Here is a 27,895-nt window from a genome sequence, read left to right as displayed (position 1 = left end):
ATGGTAGCGCTCACCTTGTCTTCTCCGGACAAGCATTTTTCCGGATGGGATTCATCAGAGAAAATGACTTTACCCCAGTCCTCAGCAGTCCAATCCCTGTACCTTTTGCAGAATATCAGTCTGTCCCTGATGTTTTTCCTGGAGAGAAGTGGCTTTTTTGCTGCCCTTCTTGACACCAGGCCATCCTCCAAAAGTCTTTCCCTCACTGTACGTGCTGATGCACTCACACCTGCCTGCTGCCATTCCTGAGCAAGCTCTGTACTGGTGGTGCCCCAATCCCACAGCTGAATCAACTTTAGGTGCTTGCTGGACTTTCTTGCTCGCCCTGAAGCCTTTTTCACAACAATTGAACAGCTCTCCTTGAAGTTCTTGATGATCCGATAAATGGTTGATTTAGGTGCAATCTTACTGGCAGCAATATCCTTGCCTGTGAAGCCCTTTTTGTGCAAAACAATGACGACGGCACGTGTTTCCTTGCAGGTAACCATGGCTGACAGAGGAAGAACAATGATTCCAAGCACCACCCTCCTTTTGAAGCTTCCAGTCTGTTATTCAAACTCAATCAGCATGACAGAGTGATCTCCAGCCTTGTCCTCGTCAACACTCACACCTGTGTTAACGAGAGAATCACTGACATGATGTCAGCTGGCCCTTTTGTGGCAGGGCTGAAATGCAGTGGAAATGTTATTTTGGTATTCAGTTCATTTGCATGGCAAAGAGGGACTTTGCAATTAATTGCAATTCATCTGATCACTCTTCATAACATTCTGGAGTATATACAAATTGCCATCATACAAACTGAGGCAGCAGACTTTGTGAAAATTAATATTTGTGTCATTCTCAAAACTTTTGGCCATGACTGTAGGCCTCCTTGCTCGCACACGCTTTTTCAGTTCTGCCCACAAATCTTCAATAGGATTGAGGTCAGAGTTTTGTGATGGCCAATCCAATACCTTGACTTTGTTGTCCTTAAGCCATTTCGCCACCACTTTGGAAGTATTTTTATTTATTTATTTATTTCACGTTTATTTAACCAGGTAGGCAAGTTGAGAACACGTTCTCATTTACAATTGTGACCTGGCCAAGATAAAGCAAAGCAGTTCAACACATACAACAACACAGAGTTACACATGGAGTAAATCAAACATACAGTCAATAATACAGAAGTAAAATAAGTCTATATACAATGTGAGCAAATGAGGTGAGATAAGGGAGGTAAAGGCAAAGTAAATACAATGGTGGCAAAGTAAATACAATATAGCAAGTAAAACACTGGAATGGTAGATTTGTAGTGGAAGAAAGTGCAAAATAGAAATAGAAATAACGGGGTGCAAAGGTGCGAAATAAATAAATACAGTAGGGGAAGAGGTAGTTCTTTGGGCTAAATTATAGATGGGCTATGTACAGGTACAGTGATCTGTGAGCTGCTCTGACAGCTGGTGCTTAAAGCTAGTGAGGGAGATGTATTTCCAGTTTCAGAGATTTTTGTATTTCTTTCCAGTCATTGGCAGCAGAGAACTGGAAGGAGAGACGGCCAAAGGAGGAATTGGCTTTGGGGATGACCAGAGAGATATACCTGCTGGAGCGCGTGCTACAGGTGGGTGCTGCTATGGTGACCAGTGAGCTGAGATAAGGGGGGACTTTACCTAGCAGGGTCTTGTAGATGACCTGGAGCCAATGGGTTTGGCGACGAGTATGAAGCGAGGGCCAGCCAACGAGAGCGTACAGGTCACAGTGGTGGGTAGTATATGGGGCTTTGGTGACAAAACGGATGGCACTGTGATAGAATATCTGGACAACTACAACTGGATGCAGTCTAAGTCAGAACCGTCCAGAGTAGTGATACTGGACGGGCGGGCAAGTGCAGGCAGCGATCGGTGGAAGAGCATGCATTTAGTTTTACTTGTATTTAAGAGCAGTTGGAGGCCAAGGAAGGAGAGTTGTATGGCATTGAAGCTCGTCTGGAGGGTTGTTAACACAGTGTCCAAAGAAAGGCCAGAAGTATACAGAATGGTGTCGTCTGCGTAGAGGTGGATCAGAGACTCACCAGCAGCAAGAGCGACATCATTGATGTATACAGAGAAAAGAGTTGGTCCAAGAATTGAACCCTGTGGCACCCCCATAGAGACTGCCAGAGGCCCGGACAACAGGCCATCCGATTTGACACATTGAACTCTATCAGAGAAGTAGTTGGTGAACCAGGCGAGGTAATCATTTGAGAAACCAAGGCTATTGAGTCTGCCGATGAGGATGTGGTGATTGACAGAGTCGAAAGCCTTGGCCAGGTCAATGAATACGGCAGCACAGTATTGTTTCTTATCTTTGGAAATCTCGGACGACACGAAAGAGAGGTTGAACAGGCTAGTAATAGGGGTTGCAACAATTTCGGCAGATCATTTTAGAAAGAAAGGGTCCAGATTGTCTAGCCCAGCTGATTTGTAGGGGTCCAGATTTTGCAGCTCTTTCAGAACATCAGCTGACTGGATTTGGGAGAAGGAGAAATGGGGAAGGCTTGGGCGGTGCAGTAGCTGTGGGGGGGTGCAGTGCTGTTGACCGCGGTAGGGGTAGCCAGGTGGAAAGCGTGGCCAGCCGTAGAGAAATGCTTATTGAAATTCTCAATTATAGTGGATTTATCGGTGGTGACAGAGTTTCCTATCCTCAGTGCAGTGGGCAGCTGGGAGGAGGTGTTCTTATTCTCCATGGACTTTACAGTGTCCCAGAACTTTTTTGAGTTTGTGTTGCAGGAAGCAAATTTCTGCTTGAAAAAGCTAGCCCTGGCTTTTCTAACTGCCTGTGTATATTGGTTTCTAACTTCCCTGAAAAGTTGCATATCACGGGGGCTGTTCGATGCTAATGCAGAACGCCACAGGATGTTTTTGTGTTGGTTAAGGGCAGTCAGGTCTGGAGAGAACCAAGGGCTGTATCTGTTCCTGGTTCTAAATTTCTTGAATGGGGTATGCTTATTTAAGATGGTGAGGAAGGCATTTAAAAAAAATAACCAGGCATCCTCTACTGATGGGATGAGGTCAATATCCTTCCAGGATACCTGGGCCAGATCGATTAGAAAGGCTTGCTCGCTGAATTGTTTCAGGGAGCGTTTGACAGTGATGAGTGGAGGTCGTTTGACCGCTGACCCATTATGGATGCAGGCAATGAGGCAGTGATCGCTGAGATCTTGGTTGAAAACAGCAGAGGTGTATTTAGAAGGCAAGTATGCTTGGGGTCATAGTCCATTTGGAAGACCCATTTGCGACCAAGCTTTAACTTCCTGACTGATGTCTTGAGATGTTGCTTCAACATATCCACATAATTTTCCATCCTCATGATGCCATCTATTTGGTGAAGTGCACCAGTCCCTCCTGCAGCAAAGCACCCGAACAACATGAAGCTGCCACCCCCATGCTTCACGGTTGGGATGGTGTTCTTCAGCTTGCAAGCCTCCCCCTTTGTCCTCCACACATAACGATGGTCATTATGGCAAACAGTTCTATTTTTGTTTCACCAGACAAGAGGACATTTCTCCAAAAAGTACGATCTTTGTCCCCATGTGCAGTTGCAAACCTTAGTCTGGCTTTTTTATGGCGGTTTTGGAGCAGTGGCTTCTTCCTTGCTGAGCAGCCTTTCAGGTTATGTCGATATAGGACATGTTTTATTGTGGATATAGATACTTGTGTACCTGTTTCTTCCAGCATCTTCACAAGGTCCTTTGCTGTTGTTCTGGGATTGATTTGCAGTTTTCGCACCAAAGTACGTTCATCTCTAGGAGACAGAACACGTCTCCTTCCTGAGCCGTAGGACAGCTGCGTGGTCCCATGGTGTTTATACTTGCGTACTATTGGTTGAACAGATGAACGTGTTATCTTCAGGCGTTTGGAAATTGCTCCCAAGGATGAACCAGACTTGTGGAGGTCTACAATTATTTTTCTGAGGTCTTAGCTGACTTATTTTGATTTTCCCATGATGTCAAGCAAAGAGGCACTGAGTTTGAAGGTAGGCCTTGAAATACATCCACATGTGCACCTCCAATTGACTCAAATTATGTCAATTAGCCTATCAGAAGCTTCTAAAGCCATGACATCATTTTCTGGAATTTTCCAAGCTGTTTAAAGGCACAGTCAACTTAGTGTATGTAAACTTCTGACCCACTAGAATTGTGATACAGTGAATTGTAAGTGAAATAATTTGTCTATAAACAATTGTTGGAAAAATGACTTGTGTCAAGCACAAAGTAGATGTCCTAACCGACTTGCCAAAACTATAGTTTTTTAACAAGAAATTTGTGGAGTGGTTGAAAAACAAGTTTTAATGACTCCAACCTAAGTGTATGTACTGTAGATGACACAAACTGCTGTTTAAACTTTTGACTTCTGTTTTGATAAGAGAGGAAAGGTGTGTGTGTATGAAAACAGACAATGCAAACAGGTGTACCAGCATCTGTGGGCAGTTTGAAGGAGTCTACTGCTCTGTTTATTGATCTGACAGGATTACAGGTTATAGTCAGAGATCTTTAAGACTAATCAGCTCCATTCATCATCCACACCCTCAGTGTCAAGGTCCCTAATCAATCAATCAACCAACCAATCAATCAATACATTTGTGTGATTGATAATATACAACAGAGTAGAACAACGGCCTTCCCTGTAGCTCAGTTGGTAGAGCATGGTGTTTGCAACACCAGGGTTGTGGGTTTGATTCCCACGGGGGGCCAGCACAGAAAAAAATGTATGATATGTATGAAATTGTATGAAATGTATGCATGCACTACTGTAAGTCGCTCTGGATAAGAGCGTCTGCTAAATGACTAAAATGTAAATGTAATGTTACACCCCTAGATTTGGGGAGGAAGCTAATCATAGATCTACACTATATATATACAGAGGTATGTGGACACCCCTTCAAATGAATGGATTTGGCTATTTCAGCCACACCCATTGCTGACAGGTGCATTTTATTGAGCACACAGCCATGCAATCTCCATAGACAAACATTGGCAGTAGAATGGCCTGATACTAAAGAGCAAGGTGACATTTAACGTGGCACCATCATAGGATGCCACCTTTCCAACAAGTCAGTTTGTCAAATTTTTGCCCTGATAGAGCTGCCCCAGTCAACTGTAAGTGCTGTTATTGTGAAGTGGAAACGTCTAGGAGCAACAATGGCACATCCGCGAATTGGTAGGCCACACAAGCTCACAGAACGAGACCGCCGAGTGCTGAAGCGTGTAAAAATCGTCTGTCCTCGGTTGCAACACTCACTACTGAGTTCCAAACTGCCTCTGGAAGCAATGTCAGCACAAGAACTGTTAGTCGGGAGCTTCATGAAATGGGTTTCCATGGCCAAGCAGCCGCACACAAGCCTAAGATCATGCGCAATGCCAAGCGTTGGCTTAAATGGTGTAAAGCTCGCCACCATTGGGCTCTGAAGCAGTGGAAACATGTTCTCTGGAGTGATGAATCACGCTTCATCATCTGGAAATCCGACGGACAAATCTGGATTTTGCGGATGCCAGGAGAACACTACCTGCCCGAATGCATAGTGCCAACTGTAAAGTTTGGTGGAGGAAGAATATTGGTCTGGGGCTGTTTTTCATGGTTCGAGCTAAGCCCCTTAGTTCCAGTGAAGGGAAATCTTAATGCTACAGCATACAACGACATTCTAGACGACTCTGTGCTTCCAACTTTGTGGCAACAGTTTGGGGAAGGCCCTTTCCTGTTTCAGCATGACAATGCCCCCATGCACAAAGCGAGGTCCATACAGAAATTGTTTTTTGAGATTGGTGTGGAAGAACTTGACTGGCTTGCACAGAGCCCTAACCTCAACCCCATCGAATGCCTTTGGAATTAATTGGAACTCCGACAGCGAGCCAGTCCAAATCACCCAACATCAGTGCCCAACCTCACTAATGCCTCTGGCTGAATGGAAGCAAGTCCCCGCAGCAATGTTCCAACGTCTAGTGGAAAGCCTTTCCAGAAGAGTGGAGGCTGTTATAGCAGCAAAGGGGAGACCAACTCCATATTAATGCCCATGATTTTGGAATGAGATGTTCGACGAGCAGGTGTCCACATACTTTTGGTCATGTAGTGTATGTGTCTAAGGGTAACTTCTACCTTTAGTCTTTAGAACAGCTTATTAAACAAATGTGGCATGTTCAGAAACCTTTAAATGGACCACTGAAAGATTTTACTGAGTTACAGTTCATATTAGGAAATCAGTCAATTGAAATAAATTAATTAGGCCCTATTGTATGGATTTCACAACTGGGCAGGGATGCAGACATGGGTGGGCCTTGTAGGGCATAGGCCCACCCACTCCGGAGCCAGGCCCAGCCAAACAGGTTAGTTTTTCCCCATAAAAGGACTTTATTACAGACAGAAATGCTCCTCAGCACTGGTCCCCCCCCCAGGCAATCCAGCAGGTGAAGAAGCTTGTTGTGGAGGTCCTTGCCTGGCATGGTTACACGTGGTCTGTGGTTGTGAGGCCAGTTGGACGTACTGCCAAATTCTCTAAAATGACACTGAAGGCAGCTTATGGTAAAGATATGTATATTCAATTGTCTGACAACAGCTCTGGTGGGCATTCCCTGACAATTGCACACTCCCCCAAAACTTGAGACATCTGTGGCATTGCGTTGTGACAAAACTGCACATTTTATAATGGCCTTTTATTGTCCCCAGCACAAGGTACACATGGGTAATGATCATGCTGTGTAATTAGCTTATTGATATGTCACACCTGTCATGTGGATGGATTATCTTGGCAAAGGAGAACAGGGAAGTAAACAAATTTGTGCACAACATGAGAGAAATAAAAAAAATGTAAGGAACATTTCTGGAATTTTTTATTTTAGCTCATGAAACATGGGGCCACACATATATATGTTTGTTCCATAGTTACCCAATAGCAGTTTTTCAAGAAATGGGTAATGTTGGTAATAATTTTAAGAGCAGCACGGCACGGTCGGGAGGAGAACCTTAAATTTACAAAAGATGCATGCGGTCAAAATCATTTATTTTTTTGACAGAAGCGTATTGTATTCATGGTCATAGCCAACGTTTAAAGATTACAAGCTCAAAACTTTTTTCAACAAAAATGACAACCGTGGCTATTGCCATGAGAATTAATCGTTACCCAACATTCCATAATCGTCCCTAAACATGAAGACTGTGTGTAAACATCAATATTTTATATAAACCATGCCAATAGGAGATTCTCATGAAATTCCATCATGTAAACATGGTTCTGGAGTTTGGATTTGGCTGTTAACGCATGGGAATCCATATCCTTTGTGTGTGCCTGTTGGTCTCTGCTTTAGCCAACCTGTCCTGTCTAAACCTTTATGTACTTGTTAATACTGGGACAGTCAGGCAGGCAGCCAGTCTAAGTAAAACAAGGGTGTGACTGTAAACCGACAGAAAATGTAAGTGTGTGTGTGTGTGTGTAGGTTAGCCCATCCAAGAATTTGATCTACTCAAAACAAAAATACAACGTGAGATCTGGGAAAACAACATCTCCTTACATCAGTACCAATCAGAAGACAGGATGGAGTTTATTGGCCAATGAAATGGCAATTATTTCTAGAAGCCAATCATGTCGCTTTGGATCTAGAACAGTGGTGTCAGCCAACTAAAGGTTAGTACTTTGTGTTCTGGAATCAATACAAAAATAACTCTCAATAGTTCCTCAGAATAGAGCTAACGTGCTTTACAAAATACTGACAGCAATAAATTAAGTCTATTTCAGCATTTTACATAAAATCTGATCCGATTAAAAAAATGTGTCATTTAAATTCACATATATAGTATGCAACCATTTTGAGAGCAATTCCTGATTTCAAACCTTGAGAGGACTCCCTTTGTGACTCTACCAGTTCTGAAGCAAAAAGGTAGAAGTTGTTCCTAACCACTGGTCGAGGATGAGATATTCTTTCATACCCTCAACAGTTAAGATTTGAGAAACGACAAACTGATCCTAGATCTGGGCTTATGGCCAACTTGTACCTGAAGCCTATAAACTATTGCCTGGGTTTACAAAGCAACACTAACACCCCCTAAAGGCAGACTGTCACTCACACCTCATCGTATTCTATTACTCCAGCTTTATTGGGAGGGGCACAGTGGCCCCTGGTGGGGCTTACAGTGAACAACATTCTCATCCACATACAGTTAACGCCATAATTAACTTTACATGTACTCCGCAATATAACATCATACAAAGCTGGGACACTTCCTGCTTACACACATCAACAAAAACCGAATCCAAATCTAATGGCTCTTTTCAATCTGCGCCTCAATAAGGGAATTTTGTTAATTTCTATCAGCAGGAATTGGCCCAGGTGTGTAGAATGATGTTATATTGCTGAGTCTGTCTTTAACACGGACAGATAGGACAGCGGTTGTCAAATTCATCACAACAATACTTATGAAAGAGATTGTTAACTCATTAGCAAAATATTTAACAAAACTCACTGGAGACTAGCAAAACAGAATCAACAATTGTTCTGGTTAGCATTTATGTGCGTTGATAACGTAGTGTCAATACATGACATTCACTTTCATAGGAAATTGTACATTTTCAGTTGCAAACAGTTTAGCAGGGATGTTATTAGTTGAACCACATCTGGAAGTCTCTTTGTTATTGGCTGTCTGAACAGGGGTAAAGAGGGTATTGGTTGGTTTATGTGCGTATCGATTCTTCCTCTCCACTGTTCCTCTCAATTCTCCCTTGCTCTGAACACCTGCTTGCTCCGAAGGGCAAAGGAAGGGGATTGATAGAGAGAAAATGGAAGAGATGGCTGAAAGAAGAGGATTTTCTTGATTTTTCCTTCTCTACTTCTCTCCCTGTGCTATCCTCTTCTCGTGCTGGTGCTTGGTGATTCCGTACTTGAAGAACTCATAGACGGACCAGCTGATGGCTGTGGAGGGCATCTGATAGATCACCCTGGCCTGGACTCCTTTAAAGAACCCAGGCAGGCCGCCCAGCCTGTACACCGTCCGGAAGGCATGGGCCAGGCCTGTAATGTGTCTGTGTGTCCCCTGACCTCCACCCTGGCCTGCAGCGGGGAGCCCCACCAGGGACTCCTGGGTGTTGAGCAGGGTCTTGCAGACATCCAGAGGGGTGGTGGCTGCAGCAGCAATGGCCCCGGCCAGGGCTCCAGACACCATGTGTGAGGAGGGGTTGTACTGTCTGTGGGGGTTGAGGAGCTCCTGGAGGGACTCGTAGGTCATGAAGTGGAGCACCTGGAAAGGCACGTTCATGGTGAGCTGGGTGGTGTAGGAACGGTAAAAGGCCCCAGGGCCCTCTCTCTGCCACACGGCACGCACACAGTCCATCACGCCGCGGTACGGAGAGTTATACATCTGCAAACGCTGCTTCACCACTGGACAGGGAGGGAGAAAAACAGATGGAAGGAGAGACAGGAATAGCCAGAAGAGAGCGTAAGAAAGAGAATGCAGGCAGTAGAGAGGAGGAATGGGGGAAAGAGCGATGAGAGCAGTATAAAGGAAAAAACAAGGGATAGTGAGGCAGAGAGGAAGGAAGGGATAGGTGAGTAAAGAGGAGGAGCAGAGGGGAGGATTGCCAGGTGTGTTTTCATCATTAGGGACCAGGAACATAGCCCGGAGGATAAAAAAGAAAGACAAATTATTGACCAGATATTTATTTTTTTGAAAATGCAGTCATAACATCCTCCAAGGCTGAGGAGGGCATTAGGATGTTCAGATTAATTAAGACATTAACAGAGATTTTTATTTAGACTGCTGAAGTTCAAAGCAGTGACCCAGGCGTTACCTTGGAATCTGAGACTAGCACCTATGTCCCTCGCCTCCACCCTACACAGCTGCCTGAGGATCACCTGTCCAGGCATTTCAGTGGAAGGATACCCATCAAAGTCCGCTGTAGTCTACAGATGGTGGTTGAGTTAAATACAAAGGCGACAGGACACAAGGGAGCATCTTTCTCCACGTCTCCCCCCTCCCTCTCAACCCTGCTCGCTCCCTCAATCTCTATTCCGATTTCATTCTTGGCCCTGCTCCTCCCCATCACCCTACCCTCTTTCTCTCTGTCTCCCCCTCCACCTTGCCCTCCCCTCCCTAGCGAGCAGTGCAGAGTAAACAGGCTAGGCCCTTGATGCAGTAGGAGCTACAGCTGCAGAGGGAGCTCTGCTACAGCCATTTATCTGCAGCAAAGAACGTCTCAGTCACCTGAATACACGCCATGTGTGAGATCGAGAGAGCAGGTTTAAGAGAGGGAAAGATATATTTATAGATGGATAGATTTACCTTCAGATGGGTTCATGGCTGCATCATGAAGCAATGTGGCCACACACCCCGCCGTACCTGTAACACATACACACTCAATGGTTAAACATAGAGACAGAGAGACAGACAGAGAGAGACAGAGAGAGACAGAAAAGACCAGAGATATAAAAGGAGAAGGAAAGAGTAGAGGAGAGGGAGAGAAGGAAAGACGAAAGGAGACACGAGGAGAGAGGAGAGGCCAGATGACAGAAAATGCTCTAGCTCTCCCTAGCGGTAAAACAGGCCATCACCACTCCTGCTGGACCAGAGTCAAACATCCCCTTCCACTACTGGGCAGGTCTTACCCTGCCTCTCCCCTGACCTGGAAACCAGGGAGGAGGGAAGAACAGAGACAGACAGCTGACCTGGGAAGAAGGGAAGAGAAAGAAAGAGCAGAGAACATGTACAGGGATAAAAAGAGCAAGTATCTCTAGTACTAGCTTTGTCTGAGCAAACTTAAAAATGTTCTTGTCGTGCAAATTAGGGATGTGCAAGGTTATTTGAATATTCAAATGAAAGATCGAAAAAAAGAGCGAAAAAACTATAGGCCTAATTTAACAATGAAAAAGCTTTTTCTCAATTAAATTAAAATATCAAATTTGGAATTGTTACATACAAGGATATACACTCACTGGACAGTTTTAGGTACACCACCACTCATGAAAATGGGTCGCTCCTACAGAGAGTGTTTTATAAAGCAGGCAGAGGCATTCAGTTACTGTTCGATTGAACGTTAGCATAGGCAAAATGAGTGACCGAAGCGACTGAGTTTCGGTGGAAGGATCGTCGGTGCCAGGCACGCCGGATCTAGCATCTCAGAAAGGACTGACCACCTGGGCATTTCACGCACGGCAGTGTCTAGGGTTTACAAAGAATGGTGCATAAAAAAACAAATAAAACATCCAGTAACGGCAGTCTTCTGGGCGCTGAGAGAGGTACAGTTGAAGTCGGAAGTTTACATACACCTTCGCCAAATACATTCAAACTCAGTTTCCCAATTCCTGACATTTAATCCTAGTAAAAATTCACTGTCTTAGGTCAGTTAGGATCACCACTTTATTTTAAGAATGAAATGCCAGAATTATTTATTTCAGCTTTTATTTCTTTCATCACATTCCCAGTGGGTCAGAAGTTTACATACACTCAATTAGTATTTGGTAGCATTGTCTTTAAATTGTTTCACTTGGGTCAAACGTTTTGGGTAGCCTTCCACAAGCTTCCCACAATACGTTGGGTGAATTTTGGCCCATTCCTCCTGACAGAGCTGGTGTAACTGAGTCAGTTTGGTAGGCCTCCTTGCTCGCACACGCTTTTTCAGTTCTGCCCACAAATTTTCTATAGGCTTGAGGTCAGGGCTTTGTGATGGCCACTCCAATACCTTGACTTTGTTGTCCTTAAGCCATTTTGCCACAACTTTGGAAGTATGCTTGGGGTCATTGTCCATTTGGAATACCCATTTGCGACCAAGCTTTAACTTCCTGACTGATGTCTTGAGATGTTGCTTCAAAATATCCACATAATTTTTCATCCCCATGATGCCATCTATTTTGTGAAGTGCACCAGACCCTCATGCAGCAAAGCACCCCTACAACATGATGCTGCCACCCCCGTGCCTCACGGTTTTGATGGTGTTATTCGGCTTGCAAGCCTCCCCCATTGTCCTCCAAACATAACGATGGTCATTATGGCAAACAGTTCTATTTTTGTTTCATCAGACCAGAGGACATTTCTCCAAAAAGTACAATCTTTGTCCCCACGTGCAGTTGCAAACCGTAGTCTGGCTTTTTTATGGCGGTTTTGGAGCAGTGGCTTCTTTCTTGCTGAGCGGCCTTTCAGGTTATGTCGATATAGGACTCGTTTTATTGTGGATATAGATACTTTTGTACCCGTTTCCTCCAGCATCTTTACAAGGTCCTTTGCTGTTGTTCTGGGATTGATTTGCACCAATACATGTTAATCTCTAGGAGACAGAACAAGTCTCCTTCCTGAGCGGTATGACGGCTAGGTGGTCCCATGGTGTTTATACTTGCGTACTATTGTTTTTACAGATCAACGTGGTACTTTCAGGCATTTGGAAATTGCTCCCAAGGATGAACCAGACTGTCAGAAGCTTCTAAAGTCATGACATAACTTTCTGGAATTTTCCAAGCTGTTTAAAAGGCACAGTCAACTTAGTGTATGTAAACTTCTGGACCACTGGAATTGTGATACAGTGAAATAATTAGTCTGTAAACAATTGTTGGAAAAATTACTTGTGTCATGCAAAGTAGATGTCCTAACCTACTTGCCAAAACTACAGTTTGTTAACAAGACATTTGTGGAGTGGTTGAAAAACAAGTTTTAATGACTCCAACCTAAGTGTATGTAAACTTCAGACTTCAACTGTATGTGCAGGCATAAGCTATGGACAACGAAGACAATTGCATTTTATCGATGGTAATTTGAATACCGTGATGAGATCCGGGGGCTCATTGTCATGCAATTCATCCACCGCCATCACCTCATGTTTTATCATGATAATGACACAAGGATCTGTACACAATTCCTGGAAGCTGAAAATGCCACAGTTCTTCCATGGCTTGCATACTCACTAGACAGGTCACTCATTGAGCATGTTTGGGATGCTCTGGAACGATGTGTACAACAGAGTGTTCCAGTACCAGCCAATATCCAGCAACTTCGCACAGCCATTGAAGAGGAGTGGGACAACATTCCACAGGCCACAATCAACAGTCTGATTAACTCTACGTGAAGGAGATGTGTTGCGCTGCATGAGGCAAAATGGTGGTCACACCAGATACTGACAGGTTTTCTGATTCACACCCCCATCTTCTTTTTAAAGACATTTGTGACCAACAGACGCATATCTGTATTCCCAGTCATGTGAAATCCATAGATTAGGGCCCAATTTATTTAAATTGACCAATTTCCTTATATGAACTTGAAATTGTTGCATTTATATTTTTGTTCAGTATATTAAAATAAACTTTTCAATGTTGCTTTTATGACATTCACCCTCACGTGTGTAGCTTGTTTATGTTGGCCAATCAAAGCTTATGCAATGCGAGTACACTAATGCAATGCAAGTCGGAATAAAATGACGGAATTAAAAGTGAGAATGACTAGGCTACAACGAGCAACCAACAAGTAGGCTGTTTTATCTGAATGGGGTTGGGGAGAAAGCGTAGCATGTGGCCTCAATTAGCCTAGCCAGCTATAGTCAGTCACAGCCGAAGATTAACATTTTATCTTCATCCAATGTCTGATATGTATTTGGATGACGTCGTCGGTGCTCCCTGTGTGCACTGAGTGCTAGTGCGCATGTGAAGTTGGGCATGTAAACCGGATGCAACCCGGATATAGACAGTCCATAAATCGCTGTATGTAAACGCGAGCAGATTATGTTGAAAACAATGGACGCAGTCCCCACTTCTTTTATACCTCAATGGCTCGCTCCCATCTCTCACACTCTGCCCCCTCCTCAGCTGCAGCAATATTGCCAGCCTCTCTCCTCACATAGCAGTGCTCAGGTTAAAAACTTTTCTCTGACGCATGTCTGTAGCGTGGACCCGGACACCATAGCATGGCATGTAGTCAGTCAGAGGCCCTGGTCTATTTGTGGACCTGGCTGACTCTGCAGAACTCTGACCTCATAAAGAGCATACAGACAATGTCAGATCAGCTCCATGGCCAGAAAGATACCCCTCCTGCTGCCCTGCTGGGACGGAAATAGCCCCGGACAGCAGCTGATCCTCCACCTGAGTGGCTGGTGATGTTTATCACACTGGCAGGTGGCCCAACAAGTTAGATTCAGTCAAATCAAATGTATTTTATAAAGCCCTTTTTATATCAGTAGTTGTCACAAAGTGCTATACAGATACCCAGCCTAAAAACCCAAAGAGTAAGCAATGGAGAAGCACAGCAGCTAGGAAAAACTCCCTAGAGGGCAGGAGCCTAGGAAGAAACCTAAAGAGGAACCAGGTTCTTAGGGCCTGCTTACTGTACTGGGTATGAGAGAGCCTGAAGTATAGCGCAGGCATTTGTCCCCTCTACTGCCCAGGGGATGGGGGTAATAAGGGTGTGGCACCACCACTCTCCCGCCACTCTGCTCCAGCTGTTAGAACTGGCAGGCTGACTCACCCACACACATAACTCAGTGTCTGAGAGCAAGGTTCATCTAGGTTAGTCCGAGCAGCATCCACTTAGTGTCCAGGGGAGAAGGGCGTCTTCTCTCCCTCTCTCTCTGCAGTGTTACAGAGATGATCTCTACAGGACTACAGCAACATAGCTGTAAAAATACAGCAAAATAGTTTAATTGAATCTTCATCACTACTTGCTTGAGTTGCTAAAAATAGAATATTGGAAAAACCAAATGAACTGCTAGCATTTACTAGAAAAAACGATGTCATATAGTTATATTTCCAGGAAGTCAACAAGTAATCCAAAGAGTGGTTGCAGAGAAGTATAGGATTGGTGTGTGCATATGCTAGTGTGTGTGTGTTTTGCTGGTATACCGTTGGCCAGATGGCTGTTAGCCCCTGGGTGGATGATGTCACCCAGACTCTTCTTCAGTTTCTCGTAGCAGGCGAAGTAGAGAGCGTGCGCCGGACCCGCCCCCACGGCCGTGGCATTCAGCCCTCTCATTGGTCGCCAGACACCCTCGGTGGTTATGATTCGCCGAAGAGCGTCCATCACATTCCGGTAACGGGCAGCAGGCTCAGGCTGTAGGCTCTGCATACGCGTCTACACAGGGAAGAGAGGTTAGAGGTCACACACCTACCGATTACCCTAGTCATAACCTTCCCGCCATACCTAACCTTACTGCAACCATAACATTTAACTTAAAATTTGAGAACTACCATGTTAGCAACCAATGAAATCTGAGCAGAGGTGGGATGAATACACTGCTAACCAATCAAAACACAGTAAGTAATAGTCAGTGCTTATACCTTCCACCCGCTAAATATTTTGAAAATGTTGAGTAGTCATGCCTACGCCCAGTTGAATAGAAGTGTTGAATAACGAGACCCAGGGTCAGAGGGGGACAAAAGCTGACTTCCTGTAAGCATCTGTCCCACCAGCAACACTCAAAAAACCTGACTCCACACACAAACACAATCCTTATCATTGGACCAGTGTCAGGATTCATCCTCTCACAGTAAGTCTAGTGCTGTGAGAGCCAGAGGGTCTTCTAATAATGACCACATCACCACAAGCAAAGGAGGCCCTGGGCTCTCACATGCCGATTGTTTTCTGCACTGGTGTGTGCACGCTTTCCAGGAAGTGTAAACAGGGCCTCGGGCCACCGTTATAGGCTATGTGGAACTCTAGGCCTGTAAGCGATTGATAAGGGAATTTATATGTCTAAAGGTAATGACTAAACAATTCCACCCTGAAACGTAATTATGACATTAGGTAACATATAATGAATAATTAGACAAACTTAACTATTAGATTCTGTAACATGTATAATGAATTAGAATGATAAACTTCAGTCTAATAAGGTTTGGTCGAGACAAGTAGAAATGTTTGTGTGACTTAGAAAATACCGAGAACAATTGAACTGAGTATGACCTGACTAGAACTCTGAGAAACTTACGGCAGGAAAGGGAGTCCCATCAATGTCCCTCTAATCTCGGGGGAATGGAACTGCCAGCTTGGTAGTGATAAACAGTGGTGAGAACTATGGGGAAAGATACATCCCACCTACTGTTCGTGAGTATGTATGTGCGTAGGCTATCTACTAGTTGTGTGTAGGTATGTGCGTAAGTAGGGAGGGAGTAAGTTTTAAAATGACATGTTCTTTGAATTTTGACTTTAGAACGTTCTCGTGAATAAACTTTACGGACCTTTTGCATAAGATGAGTCTTTGCCTAATTATTATTAAACCCAGGGTCTTACAAACCTCTGGGATTGGTCAAAGCTTATTGATTGGTAGTTATTATCATTGGGATTAAAATTTCTTGTGACAGAGAGTTACATGTATCTTTGCAGATTGCTGCCATCTTGAAAAGGTTTTTCCTGCAATATATTTGATGTCAACGTCACAATGTGACTAATCTTTGAATAAAAGTTAAATTAAATGAAAACAGTTCCCTTGGCCCTGACACAAGTATATACAGTACCAGTCAAAAGTTTGGACACGCCTACTCATTCAAGGATTTTTCATTATCTTTACTATTTTCTACATTGTAGAATATCAGTGAAGACATCAACACTATGCAATAACACAGCCCTGACAAAAAAAAGTTAAACAAATCAAAATATATTTTACATTTTAGATTCTTCAAAGCAACCACCCTTTGCCTTGAGAGCTTTGCACACGCTTGGGATTCACTCAACCAGCTTCACCTGGAATGCTTTTCCAACAGTACTGAAGGAGTTCCCACATATGCTGAGCACTTGTTGGCTACCTTTCCTTCACTCTGCGGTCCAACTCATCCCAAACCATCCCAATTGGGTTGAGGTCGGGTGATAGCGGGATAGTGGAGGACAGGTCATCTGACGCAGCACTCCATCACTCTCCTTCTTGGTAAAATAGCCCTTACACAACCTGGAGATGTGTTGGGTCATTGTCTTGTTGAAAAACGAATGATAGTCCCACTAAGTGCAAACCAGATGGGATATCGCTGCAGAGTGCATGCTGGTTAAGTGTGCCTTGAATTCTAAATAAATCACTGACGGTGTCACCAGCAAAGCACCTCCACCATGCTTCATGGTGGGAACTACACATGCGGAAATCATCCATTCCCCAACTCTGCGTCTCACAAAGACACAGCGGTTGGAACCAAAAATCTCAAATTTGGACTCATCAGACCAAAGAACAGATTTCCACCGCTCTAATGTCCATTGCTCGTGTTTCTTGGGCCAAGCAAGTCTTTTCTTATTGGTGTCCTTTAGTAGTGGTTTCTTAGCAGCAATTCCACCATGAAGGCCTGATTCACAAAGTCTCCTCTGAACAGTTGGTGTTGAGATATGTCTGTTACTTGAACTCTGTGATGCATTTAAACTCAGCAAAAAAAGAATTGATCCTTTTTCAGGACCCTGTCTTTCAAAGATAAATTGGATTTTTACGAATTAAACCCCACTTCCCATGCTTGTTCAATGAACCATAAACGATTAATGAACATGCACCTGTGGAACGGTCGTTAAGACACTAACAGCTTACAGACTGTTGGCAATTAAGGTCACAGTTATGAAAACTTAGGACACTAAAGAGGCCTTTCTACTGACTCTGAAAAACACCAAAAGAAAGATGCCCAGGGTCACTGCTCATCTGCGTGAACTTACCTTAGGCATGCTGCAGGAGGCATGAGGACTGCAGATGTGGCCAGGGTAATAAACTGCAATGTCCGTACTGTGAGAAGCCTTAGACAGCGCTACAGGGAGACAGGACAGACAGCTGATCGTCCTCACAGTGGCAGACCACGTGGAACAACACCTGCACAGGATCGGTACATCCGAACATCACACCTGCGGGACAGGTACAGGATGGCAACAACAACTGCCTGAGTTACACCAGGAACGCACAATCCCTCCATCAGTGCTCAGACTGTTCGCATTAGGCTGAGAGAGGCTGGATTGAGGGCTTGTAGGCCTATTGTAAGGCAGGTCCTCACCAGACATCACTGGCAACAATGTAGCCTATGGGCACAAACCCACCGTCGCTGGACCAGACAGGACAGGCAAAAAGTGCTCTTCACTGACAATTCGCGGTTCGGTCTCACCAGGGGTGATGGTCGGATTTGCGTTTATCGTCGAAGGAATGAGCGTTGCACCGAGGCCTGTACTCTGGAGCGGAATCGATTTGGAGGTGGAGGGCCCGTCATGGTCTGGGGTGGTGTGTCACAGCATCATCGTACTGAGCTTGTTGTCATTACAGGCAATCTCAATGCTGGGCATTACTGGGAAGACATCCTCCTCCCTCATGTGGTACTCTTCCTGCAGGCTCATTCTGACATCACCCTCCAGCATGACAATGCCACCAGCCATACTGCTCGTTCTGTGTGTGATTTCCCGCAAGACAGGAGTGTCAGTGTTCTGCCATGGCCAGCGAAGAGCCCGGATCTGAATCTCACTGAGCACGTCTGGGACCTGTTGGATCGGACGGTGAGGGCTCGGGCCATTCCCCCCAGAAATGTCCGAGAACTTGCAGGTGCCTTGGTGGAAGAGTGGGGTAACATCTCACAGCAAGAACTGGCAAATCTGGTGCAGTCCATGAGGAGGAGATGCACTGCAGTACTTAATGCAGCTTGTGGCCACACCAGATACTGACTGTTACTTTTGATTTTGACCCCCTCCCCTTTGTTCAGGGACACATTATTCAATTTCTGTTAGTCACATGTCTGTGGAACTTGTTCAGTTTATGTCTCAGCTGTTGAATCGTGTTATGTCCATACAAATATTTACACATGTTAAGTTTGCTGAAAATAAACGCAGTTGACAGTGAGAGGACGTTTCTTGTTTCGCTCAGTTTATTTGGGCTGCAACTTCTGAGGCTGGAAACACTAATGAACGTATTCTCTGCAGCAGAGGTAACTCTGGGTCTTTCCTGTGGTGGTCCTCATGATAGCCAGTTTCATCATAGCGCTTGATGGTTTTTGCGACTGCACTTGAAGAAAGTTCTTGACATTTTGACTGACCTTCATGTCTTAAACTTAAAGTAATGATGGATTGTTGTTTCTCTTTGCTTATTTGAGCTGTTCTTGCCATAATATGGACTTGGTCTTTTACCAAATAGGGCTATTATCTGTATACCACCACTACCTTGTCACAACACAACTGATTGGCTCAAATGCATTAAGGAGGAAAGAAATTACACACATTCACTTTTAACAAGGCACACCAGTTAATTCAAATGTATTCCAGGTGACTACCTCATGAAGCTGGTTGAGAGAATGCCAAGAGTGTACAAAACGCATCACCAGGGGCAAACTACCTGCCCTCCAGGACACCTATAGCACCCGATGTCACAGGAAGGCCAAAAACCACCCGAGCGACTGCCTGTTCACCCTGCTACCATCCAGAAGGCGAGGTCAATACAGGTGCATCAAAGCTGGGACTGAGAGACTGAAAAATAACTTCTATCTCAAGGCCATCAGCGCAACATAGCTTCAGTGTGTAAATCAGCTAGAAAGATGTGTCGGCATCAAGTACTTTTCTCTGGCCACCTCCCAGTTAGGGGGAGTGATGAGCACTACAGCAAAGTCTCACAACTTAATCGCAGGTTAAAAACGTTTTTCTGCCCCTCCCAAAAGATAGAATTTGTAGATAATTGGCCCTCTTTCTGGGACTTACCCACAAACAGGACCACGCCTGGCCTGCTGAGGAGTGATGGACTCCATCCTAGCTGGAGGGGTGCTCTCATCTTATCTACGAACATAGACAGGGCTCCAACTCCTCTAGCTCCACAATGAGATAGGGTGCAGGCCTGCCAGCTGGCTGTTAGCCAGCCTGCCAGTTTAGTAGTCTGCCACTAGCACAGTCAGTGTAGTCAGCTCAGTTATCCCCATTGAGACTGTCTGTGCCTCGATCTAGGTTGGGCAAAACTAAACATGGCAGTGTTCACCTTAGCAATCTCACTGGAATAAAGACCTCCTCCATTCCTGTCATTATTGAAAGAGATAGTGATATCTCACATCTCAAAATAGGAATACTTAATGTTAGATCCCTCACTTCCAAGGCAGTTATAGTCAATTAACTAATCTCTGATCATAATCTTGATGTGATTGGCCTGACTGAAACATGGCTTAAGCCTGATGAATTTACTGTGTTAAATGAGGCCTCACCTCCTGGTTACACTAGTGACCATATTCCACGCGCATCCCGCAAAGGCGGAGGTGTTGCTAACATTTACGATAGCAAATTTCAATTTACAAAAAAAACAACTGTTTTCGTCTTTTGAGCTTCTAGTCATGAAATCCATGCAGGCTACTCAATCACTTTTCATAGCTACTGTTTACAGGCCTCCTGGGCCATATGCAGCATTCCTCATTGAGTTCACTGAATTCCAATCAGACCTTGTAGTCATGGCAGATTATATTACCATTTTTTGGTGACTTTAATATTCACATGGAAAAGTTCACAGACCCACTCCAAAAGGCTTTCGGAGCCATCATCGACTCAGTGGGTTTTGTCCAACATGTCTCCGGACCTACTCACTGCCACAGTCATGCTCTGGACCTAGTTATGTCCCATTGAATAAATGTTGTGGATCTTAATGTTTTTCCTCATAATCCTGAACTATCGGCCCACCATTTTATTACGTTTGCAATCGCAACAAATAATCTGCTCAGACCCCAACCAAGGATCATCAAAAGACGTGCTATAAATTCTCAGACAACCCAAAGATTTCTAGATGCCCTTCCAGACTCCCTCCACCTACCCAAGGAGGTCAGAGTACAACAATCAGTTAACCACCTAACTGAGAAACTCAATTTCACCTTGCGCAATACCCTAGATTCAGTCGCACACCTAAAAACATTTGTCATAAGAAACTAGCTCCCTTGTATAGAGAAAATACCCTTGCTCTGAAGCAAGCTTCCAGAACATTGGAACGGAAATGGAGCTACACCAAACTGGAAGTCTTCCGACTAGCTTGGAAAGACGGTACCGTGCAGTATCGAAGAGCCCTCACTGCTGCTCGATCATCCTTTTTTTCCAACTTAATTGAGGGAAATAAGAACAATCCTACGTTTATTTTTGATACTGTCACAAAGCTAACTAAAAAGCAGCATTCCAAAAGAGACGATGGCTTTCACTTCAGGAGTGATAAATTCATGAACTTCTTTGAGGAAAAGATCATGATCATTAGAAAGCAAATTACGGACTCCTCTTTAAATCTGCGCATTTCTCCAAAACTGAGTTGTCCTCAGTCTGCACAACTCTGCCAGGACCTAGGATCAAGGGAGACACTCAAGTTTGTTTTAATACTATATCTCTTGACACATTGATGAAAATAATCCTGGCCTCTAAACCTTCAAGCTGCATACTGGACCCGATTCAAACTAAACCACTGAAAAGCTGCTTCCTGTGCTTGGCCCTCCTATGTTGAACATAATAAATGGCTCTCTATCCACCGGATGTGTAACAAACTCACTAAAAGTGGCAGTAATAAAGCCTCTCTTGAAAAAGCCAAACCTTAACCCAGAAAATATACAAAACTATGGGCCTATATCGAATCTCCCATTCCTCTCAAAAAAAAGCTGTTGTGCAGCAACTCACTGCCTTCCTGAAGACAAACAATGTATACGAAACGCTTCAGTCTGGTTTTAGACCCCATCATAGCACTGAGACTGGACTTGCGAAGGTGGTAAACTACCCTTTAATGGCGTCAGACCGAGGCTCTGCATCTGTCCTAGTGCTCCTAGACCTTTGTGCTGCTTTTGATACCGTCGAACACCCCATTCTTTTGGAGAGATGGGAAACTCAAATTGGTCTACACAGACAAGTTCTGGCCTCGTTTAGAGCTTATCTGTCGGAAAGATATCAGTTTGTCTCTGTAGATGTTTTGTCCTCTGACAAATTAAAAGTAAATTTCAGTCTTCCTCAAGGCTCCATTTTAGGACCACTCCTGTTTTCTCTATATATTTTACCTCTAAGTGAAAACATTATGTTTCCGAATGACAACTTTCCCTGCTATGCGGACGAAACACAGCTGTACATTTCAATGAAACATGGTGAAGCCGAAGCCCCAAAATTGCCCTACCTGGAAGCCTGTGTTTCAGACATAAGGAAGTGGATGGCGGCAAATGTTCTACTTTTAATCTCGGACAAAACAGAGATGCTAGTTCTAGGTCCCAAGAAACAAAGAGATCTTCTGTTGGATCTGACAATTAATCTTGATGGTTGTACAGTCGACTCAAATAAAACTGAAGGACCTCGGCGTTACTCTGGACCCTGATCTCTCTTTTGACAAACATATCAAGACTGTTCCAAGGACAGCTTTTTTCCATCTATGTAACATTGCAAAAATCAGAAACTTTCTGTCCAAAAATTATGCAGAAAAATGTATCCATGCTTTTGTCACTTCTAGGTTAGACTACTGCAACGGTCTACTTTCCGGCTACCCGGATAAAGCAATAAATAAACTTCAGTTAGTGCTAAACACAGCTGCTAGAATCTTGACTAGAACCAAAGATTTTGATCATATTACTCCAGTGCTATCATCTCTACACTGGCTTCCTGTTAAGGCAAGGACTGATTTCAAGGTTTTACTGCTAACCTACAAAGCATTACATAGGTAGGAGCAAGCCTATCTTTCCAATTTGGTTCTGCCGTACATACATACACGTACGCTATTGTCACAAGACGCAGGCCTCCTTACTGTCCCTAGAACTTCTAAGCAAACAGCTGGAGGCAGGGCTTTCTCTTATAGAGCTCAATTTTTATGGAATGGTCTGCCTATCCATGTGAGAGACGCAGACTCAGTCTCAACCTTTAAGTCTTTATTGATTATTATTATTACTTGACCCTGCTGGTCATCTATGAACATTTGAACATCTTGGCCATGTGCTGTTATAATCTCCACCCGGCACAGCCAGAAGAGGACTGGCCACCCCTCATAGCCTGGTTCCTCTCTAGGTTTCTTCCTAGGTTCTGGCCTTTCTAGGGAGTTTTTTCTAGCCACCGTGCTTCTACACCTGCATTGCTTGCTGTTTGGGGTTTTAGGCTGGGTTTCTGTACAGCACTTTGTGACATCAGCTGATGTAAGAAGGGCTTCATAAATACATTTGATTGATTAACAGCCATCCCTAACACAGAGAGGCTGCTGCCTACATACAGACTTGAAATCATTGGCCACTAACAAATGGATCACTTGTCACTTTTTTAATTACACTTTAATAATAATGTTTACATATCTTGCATTACTCATCCCATATGTATATACTGTATTTCATACCATCTATTGTATTTTGCCTATGCCGGTCGGTCAGTGCTCATCCATATATTTATACGTACATATTCTTAATACATCCCTTTACTTAGATTTGTGTGTATTAAGGTAGTTGTGGAATTGTTAGATTACTTGTTAGATATTGCCGCTCTGTCGGAACTAGAAGCACAAGCATTTTGCTACACTCACAATAACATTTGCTAACCATGTGTATGTTTCCAATAACATTTGATTTTAAGCTGTCATCAAGGCAAAGTGTGGATACTTTGAAGAATCTCAAAGATATTTGATTTGTTTAACACTTTCTTGGCTACTACATGATTCCATATGTTATTTCATAGTGTTGTCTTCACTATTATTCTACAATGTAGAAAATAGTAAAAATATAGAAAAACCCTTGAATGAGTGTCCAAACTTTTGACTGGGACTGTATATAGACACTCTTACTGACATTTGTGGCTGCTTCGTGTGATGTATTGTTGTCTCTACCTTCTTGCCCTTTGTGCTGTTGTCTGCTACAATGTTGTGCTGCTGCCATGTTGTGTTTCTACCATGTGGTTGTCATGTGTTGCTACCATGCGGTGTTGTCATGTGTTGCTGCCACGCTATGTTGTCTTAGGTCTCTCTTTATGTAGAGTCTCTATTGTCGTGATGTGCATTTTGTCCTATATTTTTAATCCCAGCAGGAGGCCTTTTGGTAGGCTGTCATTGTAAATAAGAATTTATTCTTAACTGACTTGCCTAGTTATATAACGGTTAAATAAAAAAATGTAGCCTTTGGTATGGTTTTGTATTGCAGAGAGCTTGCCTGGAAAGAGCATGCCTAATCTCAACCTGGATTGAGTGTAAACAACAAGTTAAGACATTATCTCTACTGTGCAATCTGCCACAACCCTTGCAAGCTATTTTACAAGGATTTTTAACTGTGTTTGTGTCAGTGCTAGTCCACTGGGGTCAGCTGTCAGCTTGAGCTAGGTCTCCTCTATCTGTACAGATCTGGTAATGTGTTTATAAGTAGGGCCAGTTAACGCCATGTTGTTTGACAGGTGACATGATTTATAGATCAGTGAGTCTGTGTAGCATCTAGCTCAGGCTGCCCTTCCTCAGCAGGCAGACAATTTCACTGTCTGGGCTGCACCTCAACACTCTAAAGATACATCCTCGCCTCCTCTCCTTCGTCTGTACGGATCTGAAAACACAGTATATGTGAAAGCAACATGGTGGCTGGATGCACACTGGGAACATGCTTTGTTTCAACTGTCCTTTCATGTCATTGAAAAGAAAGGACAGGGAGAGGAAGCCACTTCTGACTATTGAGACACAGCCCAAGTTGTTTGAGCAGCACCTGGAGCAGTGGGAACTACAGCTGGGAAAGAAGATGAATCTCTGCTTTGTTCTGAGAGCCCTGCTCTCCCACCTGACACAAACAGTTGATTCCTCTCCCTACCTTACCACTCTCACTCTGTTGATCTGTCTCTGCATAGCAGTAAACAATCATTTCAATGAAGGACCAACTCATGACTATCTCTACAGCAGGGGTCTCCAACCCTGTTCCTGGAGAACTACCGTCCTGTAAATTCACTCCAACCCTAATCTAGCACACCCGATTCTAATAATTAGCTGGTTGATAAGGTGAAACAGGTTAGTTACAACTGGGGTTGGAGCGAAACAATACATGCGGGTAGCTCTCCAGGAACAGGCTTGGAGACCCCAGGGACCACAAGATGGGAAGAAACCAGACATTGACATGGCTCATGTGCTGCAGCCCTTTACAGAGTAGATCTAAATCCTTGAGTGGGCCTGTCAAAACTGCACAGGCCAATGTAATTTATCATCTCTTGTTTACATAACACCCAAGTCATCCCAGCTAAGTACATAATCCAAAACTAATTTATAGTCTTATGATAACATAACTTTTCTTAAAAGTGTGCAGTGGTAGAGCCAACTTGTCAGCCTAATTCTGCAGAATTAGCACAACATAGTAGCATTGTAAACTTAATCCCAGAACATCCAGCCCTGTATTTTCCGTAAACAATGAACAGTTCCACCCCACCTAAATCCTGCTAGCCAGGTAGCAGTTAACATTGCTTTAGAAGACCACACCAGCGTTAATGCATTCTCTGCCTAGTTAAAAGCTACTTGTAGCTCGGCTATGTTTTTGGTGCTGAAAAGTGTAGAGACTATTTTGACAGGCGTTTTCTCCCACCTATGGGGTCTCTTCTTGAATAGGGGGAACGTTCGGAAATACAGGGAAGTAGTTAATAGTAGTATGTACTAGTATGTAAATAGCGCTATCAATGCGTTGTACATTGGTATGCCTTGGCTTGTATGTACAGGAGGGGCACACGTGCTGCTTCGTGCTAACTCGGTCTCCTTCCCCAAAGCAAATCTCACAACTTCTCGTTTCATTTTAGAAGTATTAAAATAGCTTCCAAAATCTGCTCATGAAAATACGGAATAAAGTAGCTAGCTAACACCCATTGTCAAACTGATAAGCCTAACCTATTTTCTAGTAGGCACTAGCTCGCTTGCTACTAGCTAATCAACATTGACCCCAGGCTCGAGCTGATGCACAGGCCGACCTTGTTGGTTTGGTTAGTTAGCTAACGTTAGCTGAAATGGCTTTTTAACTAGCATATGATGCTAACAACTGCAACATAACTTTTAGCGAACAGTGTTTCATATTCACTCCAATTAAATCCCGTACACCAAAGTCATTAACCTACTACAGAAATTATGCCGAGTAAATAATTCGCAGTGGATGGGAGTTAATTAGCATGTTAAATTAGTTTCCTAGCTGAAACGCAAGCCTGTCCGGTTCGACCTTGCCTCGTCTGTGTTGTGACCTGCCAAACTTATTGACAAGTTGAAGCCACATGTCATGACGACCCAAAGGAATGTCCAACCCTCATGTGCCCAATTTCCAATATCAGTCTGTTACAACTAGTTTGCGTTTAAACGCTATCCCAGCATAGCCTACCACGTTACCTTGACACAGTCGATGGGGAACATCAGGCAATGCTCCATGATCCCAGCCACTGCTCCTGCAACCATGTGGGTGCTGGTCGAAGCGCCCTGCGGCAAACCTTCATAGTCGGGTTCCGAAGTATCTGCGAACGTTACTTCAGGGGGGACCCCACTGAACTGAATTACAGTCTTAATCTCGGTCTCGCCTCCGATCCTGGGAGACAAACTCCCAACGAGGCTCTCCGACACTCCCCAGATCCTTCCCCCGAGCCATCGGACCTCTGCGCCGGCTGAGGCTCCAGCAACCCCGGAGTCCCCGCCTGCTCTCTCTGCTGTCATCCGACGTCTTCTCAAGAAACCATCCGCTTCCATTGGAAACCCGATGGACAGTCTTTATGCCCAAATGGCACTCCGTTTAAAGCGATTTCGTGTTCCTGTTTGTAGTTGTTTTTTTTACATTCCCGTCCCAGATGTTTACCGGTCGTACAGTTTCCACTCCTGGCCTCAGTCCCCAGGGCGGACAACACCACGCAGTGTTTGGGACACACACTGACCGTTTGACGCTGGAGGAAATGGGATCCCATTGGCAGAATTTCAACCTTCTGATATATTATAGATTTTTCTCAAATATAAATGATTTGTGTGTGATTTGATATGGCTCATAACAAATATTGTTCTAATACATGCTATTTTGTTAATCAATGTATATTACAAGTTCACAGGTTTCAAAAGTTATGTTCTTGGATAACAACATCTAAAGAAGGCGGGAACCGAATAAAAAACGATGTTATGATTGGATAACTCGGGTGACGCCGTTGTTTTTTCTCCCCTCTGAGGCGGAGTAGCCTCCCCATTGTCTGAGGCTGGAAAAGCTTGTCAAAGACAATAGGTTATGACTGGGTCGCAACTTCTGCTCAAAAACAAATACGGCCAGATGGAATGTATAATACCGGTAGTCAACACAACCAAAGGCAACCTTATTTACTCTCTTCTTTTCCCATGTCTCCTTTGTTGTGATATAAGGCTTTATCTTGGGTTTATTGAGATGCAACAGATGGCAACGTTTCTTATTATTCATTCAATAGTGCTAGCGTAATTGTATTTATTTCCACTTACCTTTCTTTTCAAGGATGTAGTTTAGTTTATTTATATACTGTTATATAAACGCAACAATTTCAACGATTTTACTGAGTTACAGTTCATAATAAGAAATCAGTTAATTGAAATGAATTCATTAGACCCTAATCTATGGATTTCACATGACTGAGCAGGGGCGTAGCCATGGATGGGCCTGGGAGGGAGCCAGACCCAGCCAATCAGAATGAGTTTTACCTCACAAAAGGTCTTTATTACATACAGGAATACTCCTCAATTTCATCAGCTGTCTGGGTAGCTGGTCTCAGATGATCCTGCAGGTGAAGAAGTCGGATGTTGGCACGTCGTCTGCGGTTTGAGGCTGGTTGGACGTACTGCCAAATTCTCTAAAATTAAGTTGGAAGCGGCTTATGGTAGAGAAATGAACATTAAATTATCTGGCAACAGCTCTGGTGGACATTCCTGCAGTTAGCATGCCAATTGCACACACCCTCAAAACTTGAGACATCTGAGGCATTGTGTTGTGTGACAAAACTGCACATTTTAGAGTGGCCTTTTATTGTCCCAAGCACAAAGGTGCACCTGTGTAATGAAAATGCTATTTAATCAGCTTCTTGATAAGCCACACATGTCAGGTGGATGG

At 43.9% G+C, this 27,895-nt stretch overlaps 1 protein-coding gene across 3 annotated transcripts; it reads right to left on the bottom strand.

Annotated features, from left to right (window-relative positions):
* Positions 1 to 6,820: 6,820 nt before the first annotated feature.
* LOC115153414 (mitoferrin-2) lies at positions 6,821 to 26,919 on the bottom strand. 3 transcript variants are annotated; one of them, XM_029698844.1, is made up of 4 exons: positions 26,179 to 26,919; positions 14,810 to 15,038; positions 10,278 to 10,334; positions 6,821 to 9,376 (listed from the first exon to the last, which is right to left on the bottom strand). In XM_029698844.1, exons 1-4 carry the CDS (start codon positions 26,527 to 26,529, stop codon positions 8,826 to 8,828), a joined length of 1,188 nt encoding a protein of 395 aa, XP_029554704.1. In that variant the 5' UTR covers positions 26,530 to 26,919; the 3' UTR covers positions 6,821 to 8,825. The 3 variants fall into 3 exon arrangements, with proteins under 3 accessions (XP_029554704.1, XP_029554706.1, XP_029554707.1); XM_029698846.1 differs by lacking the exon at positions 26,179 to 26,919 and adding an exon at positions 15,895 to 16,435; XM_029698847.1 differs by lacking the exon at positions 26,179 to 26,919 and adding an exon at positions 14,436 to 14,583 and having other exon boundaries at positions 14,810 to 14,893.
* Positions 26,920 to 27,895: the final 976 nt, after the last annotated feature.

Source organism: Salmo trutta, chromosome 18, assembly GCF_901001165.1.
Source record: "Salmo trutta chromosome 18, fSalTru1.1, whole genome shotgun sequence".
In the NCBI taxonomy this organism is placed as follows: Eukaryota; Metazoa; Chordata; class Actinopteri; order Salmoniformes; family Salmonidae; genus Salmo; species Salmo trutta.
This window is presented reverse-complemented; position numbering and strand designations above follow the sequence as displayed.

Excerpts from the sequence above, each read along its gene's own strand:
- LOC115153414 (XM_029698844.1), bottom strand. The coding sequence starts at position 26,529 with ATGGAAGCGGATGGTTTCTTGAGAAGACGTCGGATGACAGCAGAGAGA. Across the intron at positions 15,039-26,178 it reads TCCCCATCGACTGTGTCAAG|ACGCGTATGCAGAGCCTACA; the intron begins GTAACGTGGTAG and ends TTCCCTGTGTAG. Across the intron at positions 10,335-14,809 it reads TAACAGCCATCTGGCCAACG|GTACGGCGGGGTGTGTGGCC; the intron begins GTATACCAGCAA and ends TATGTGTTACAG.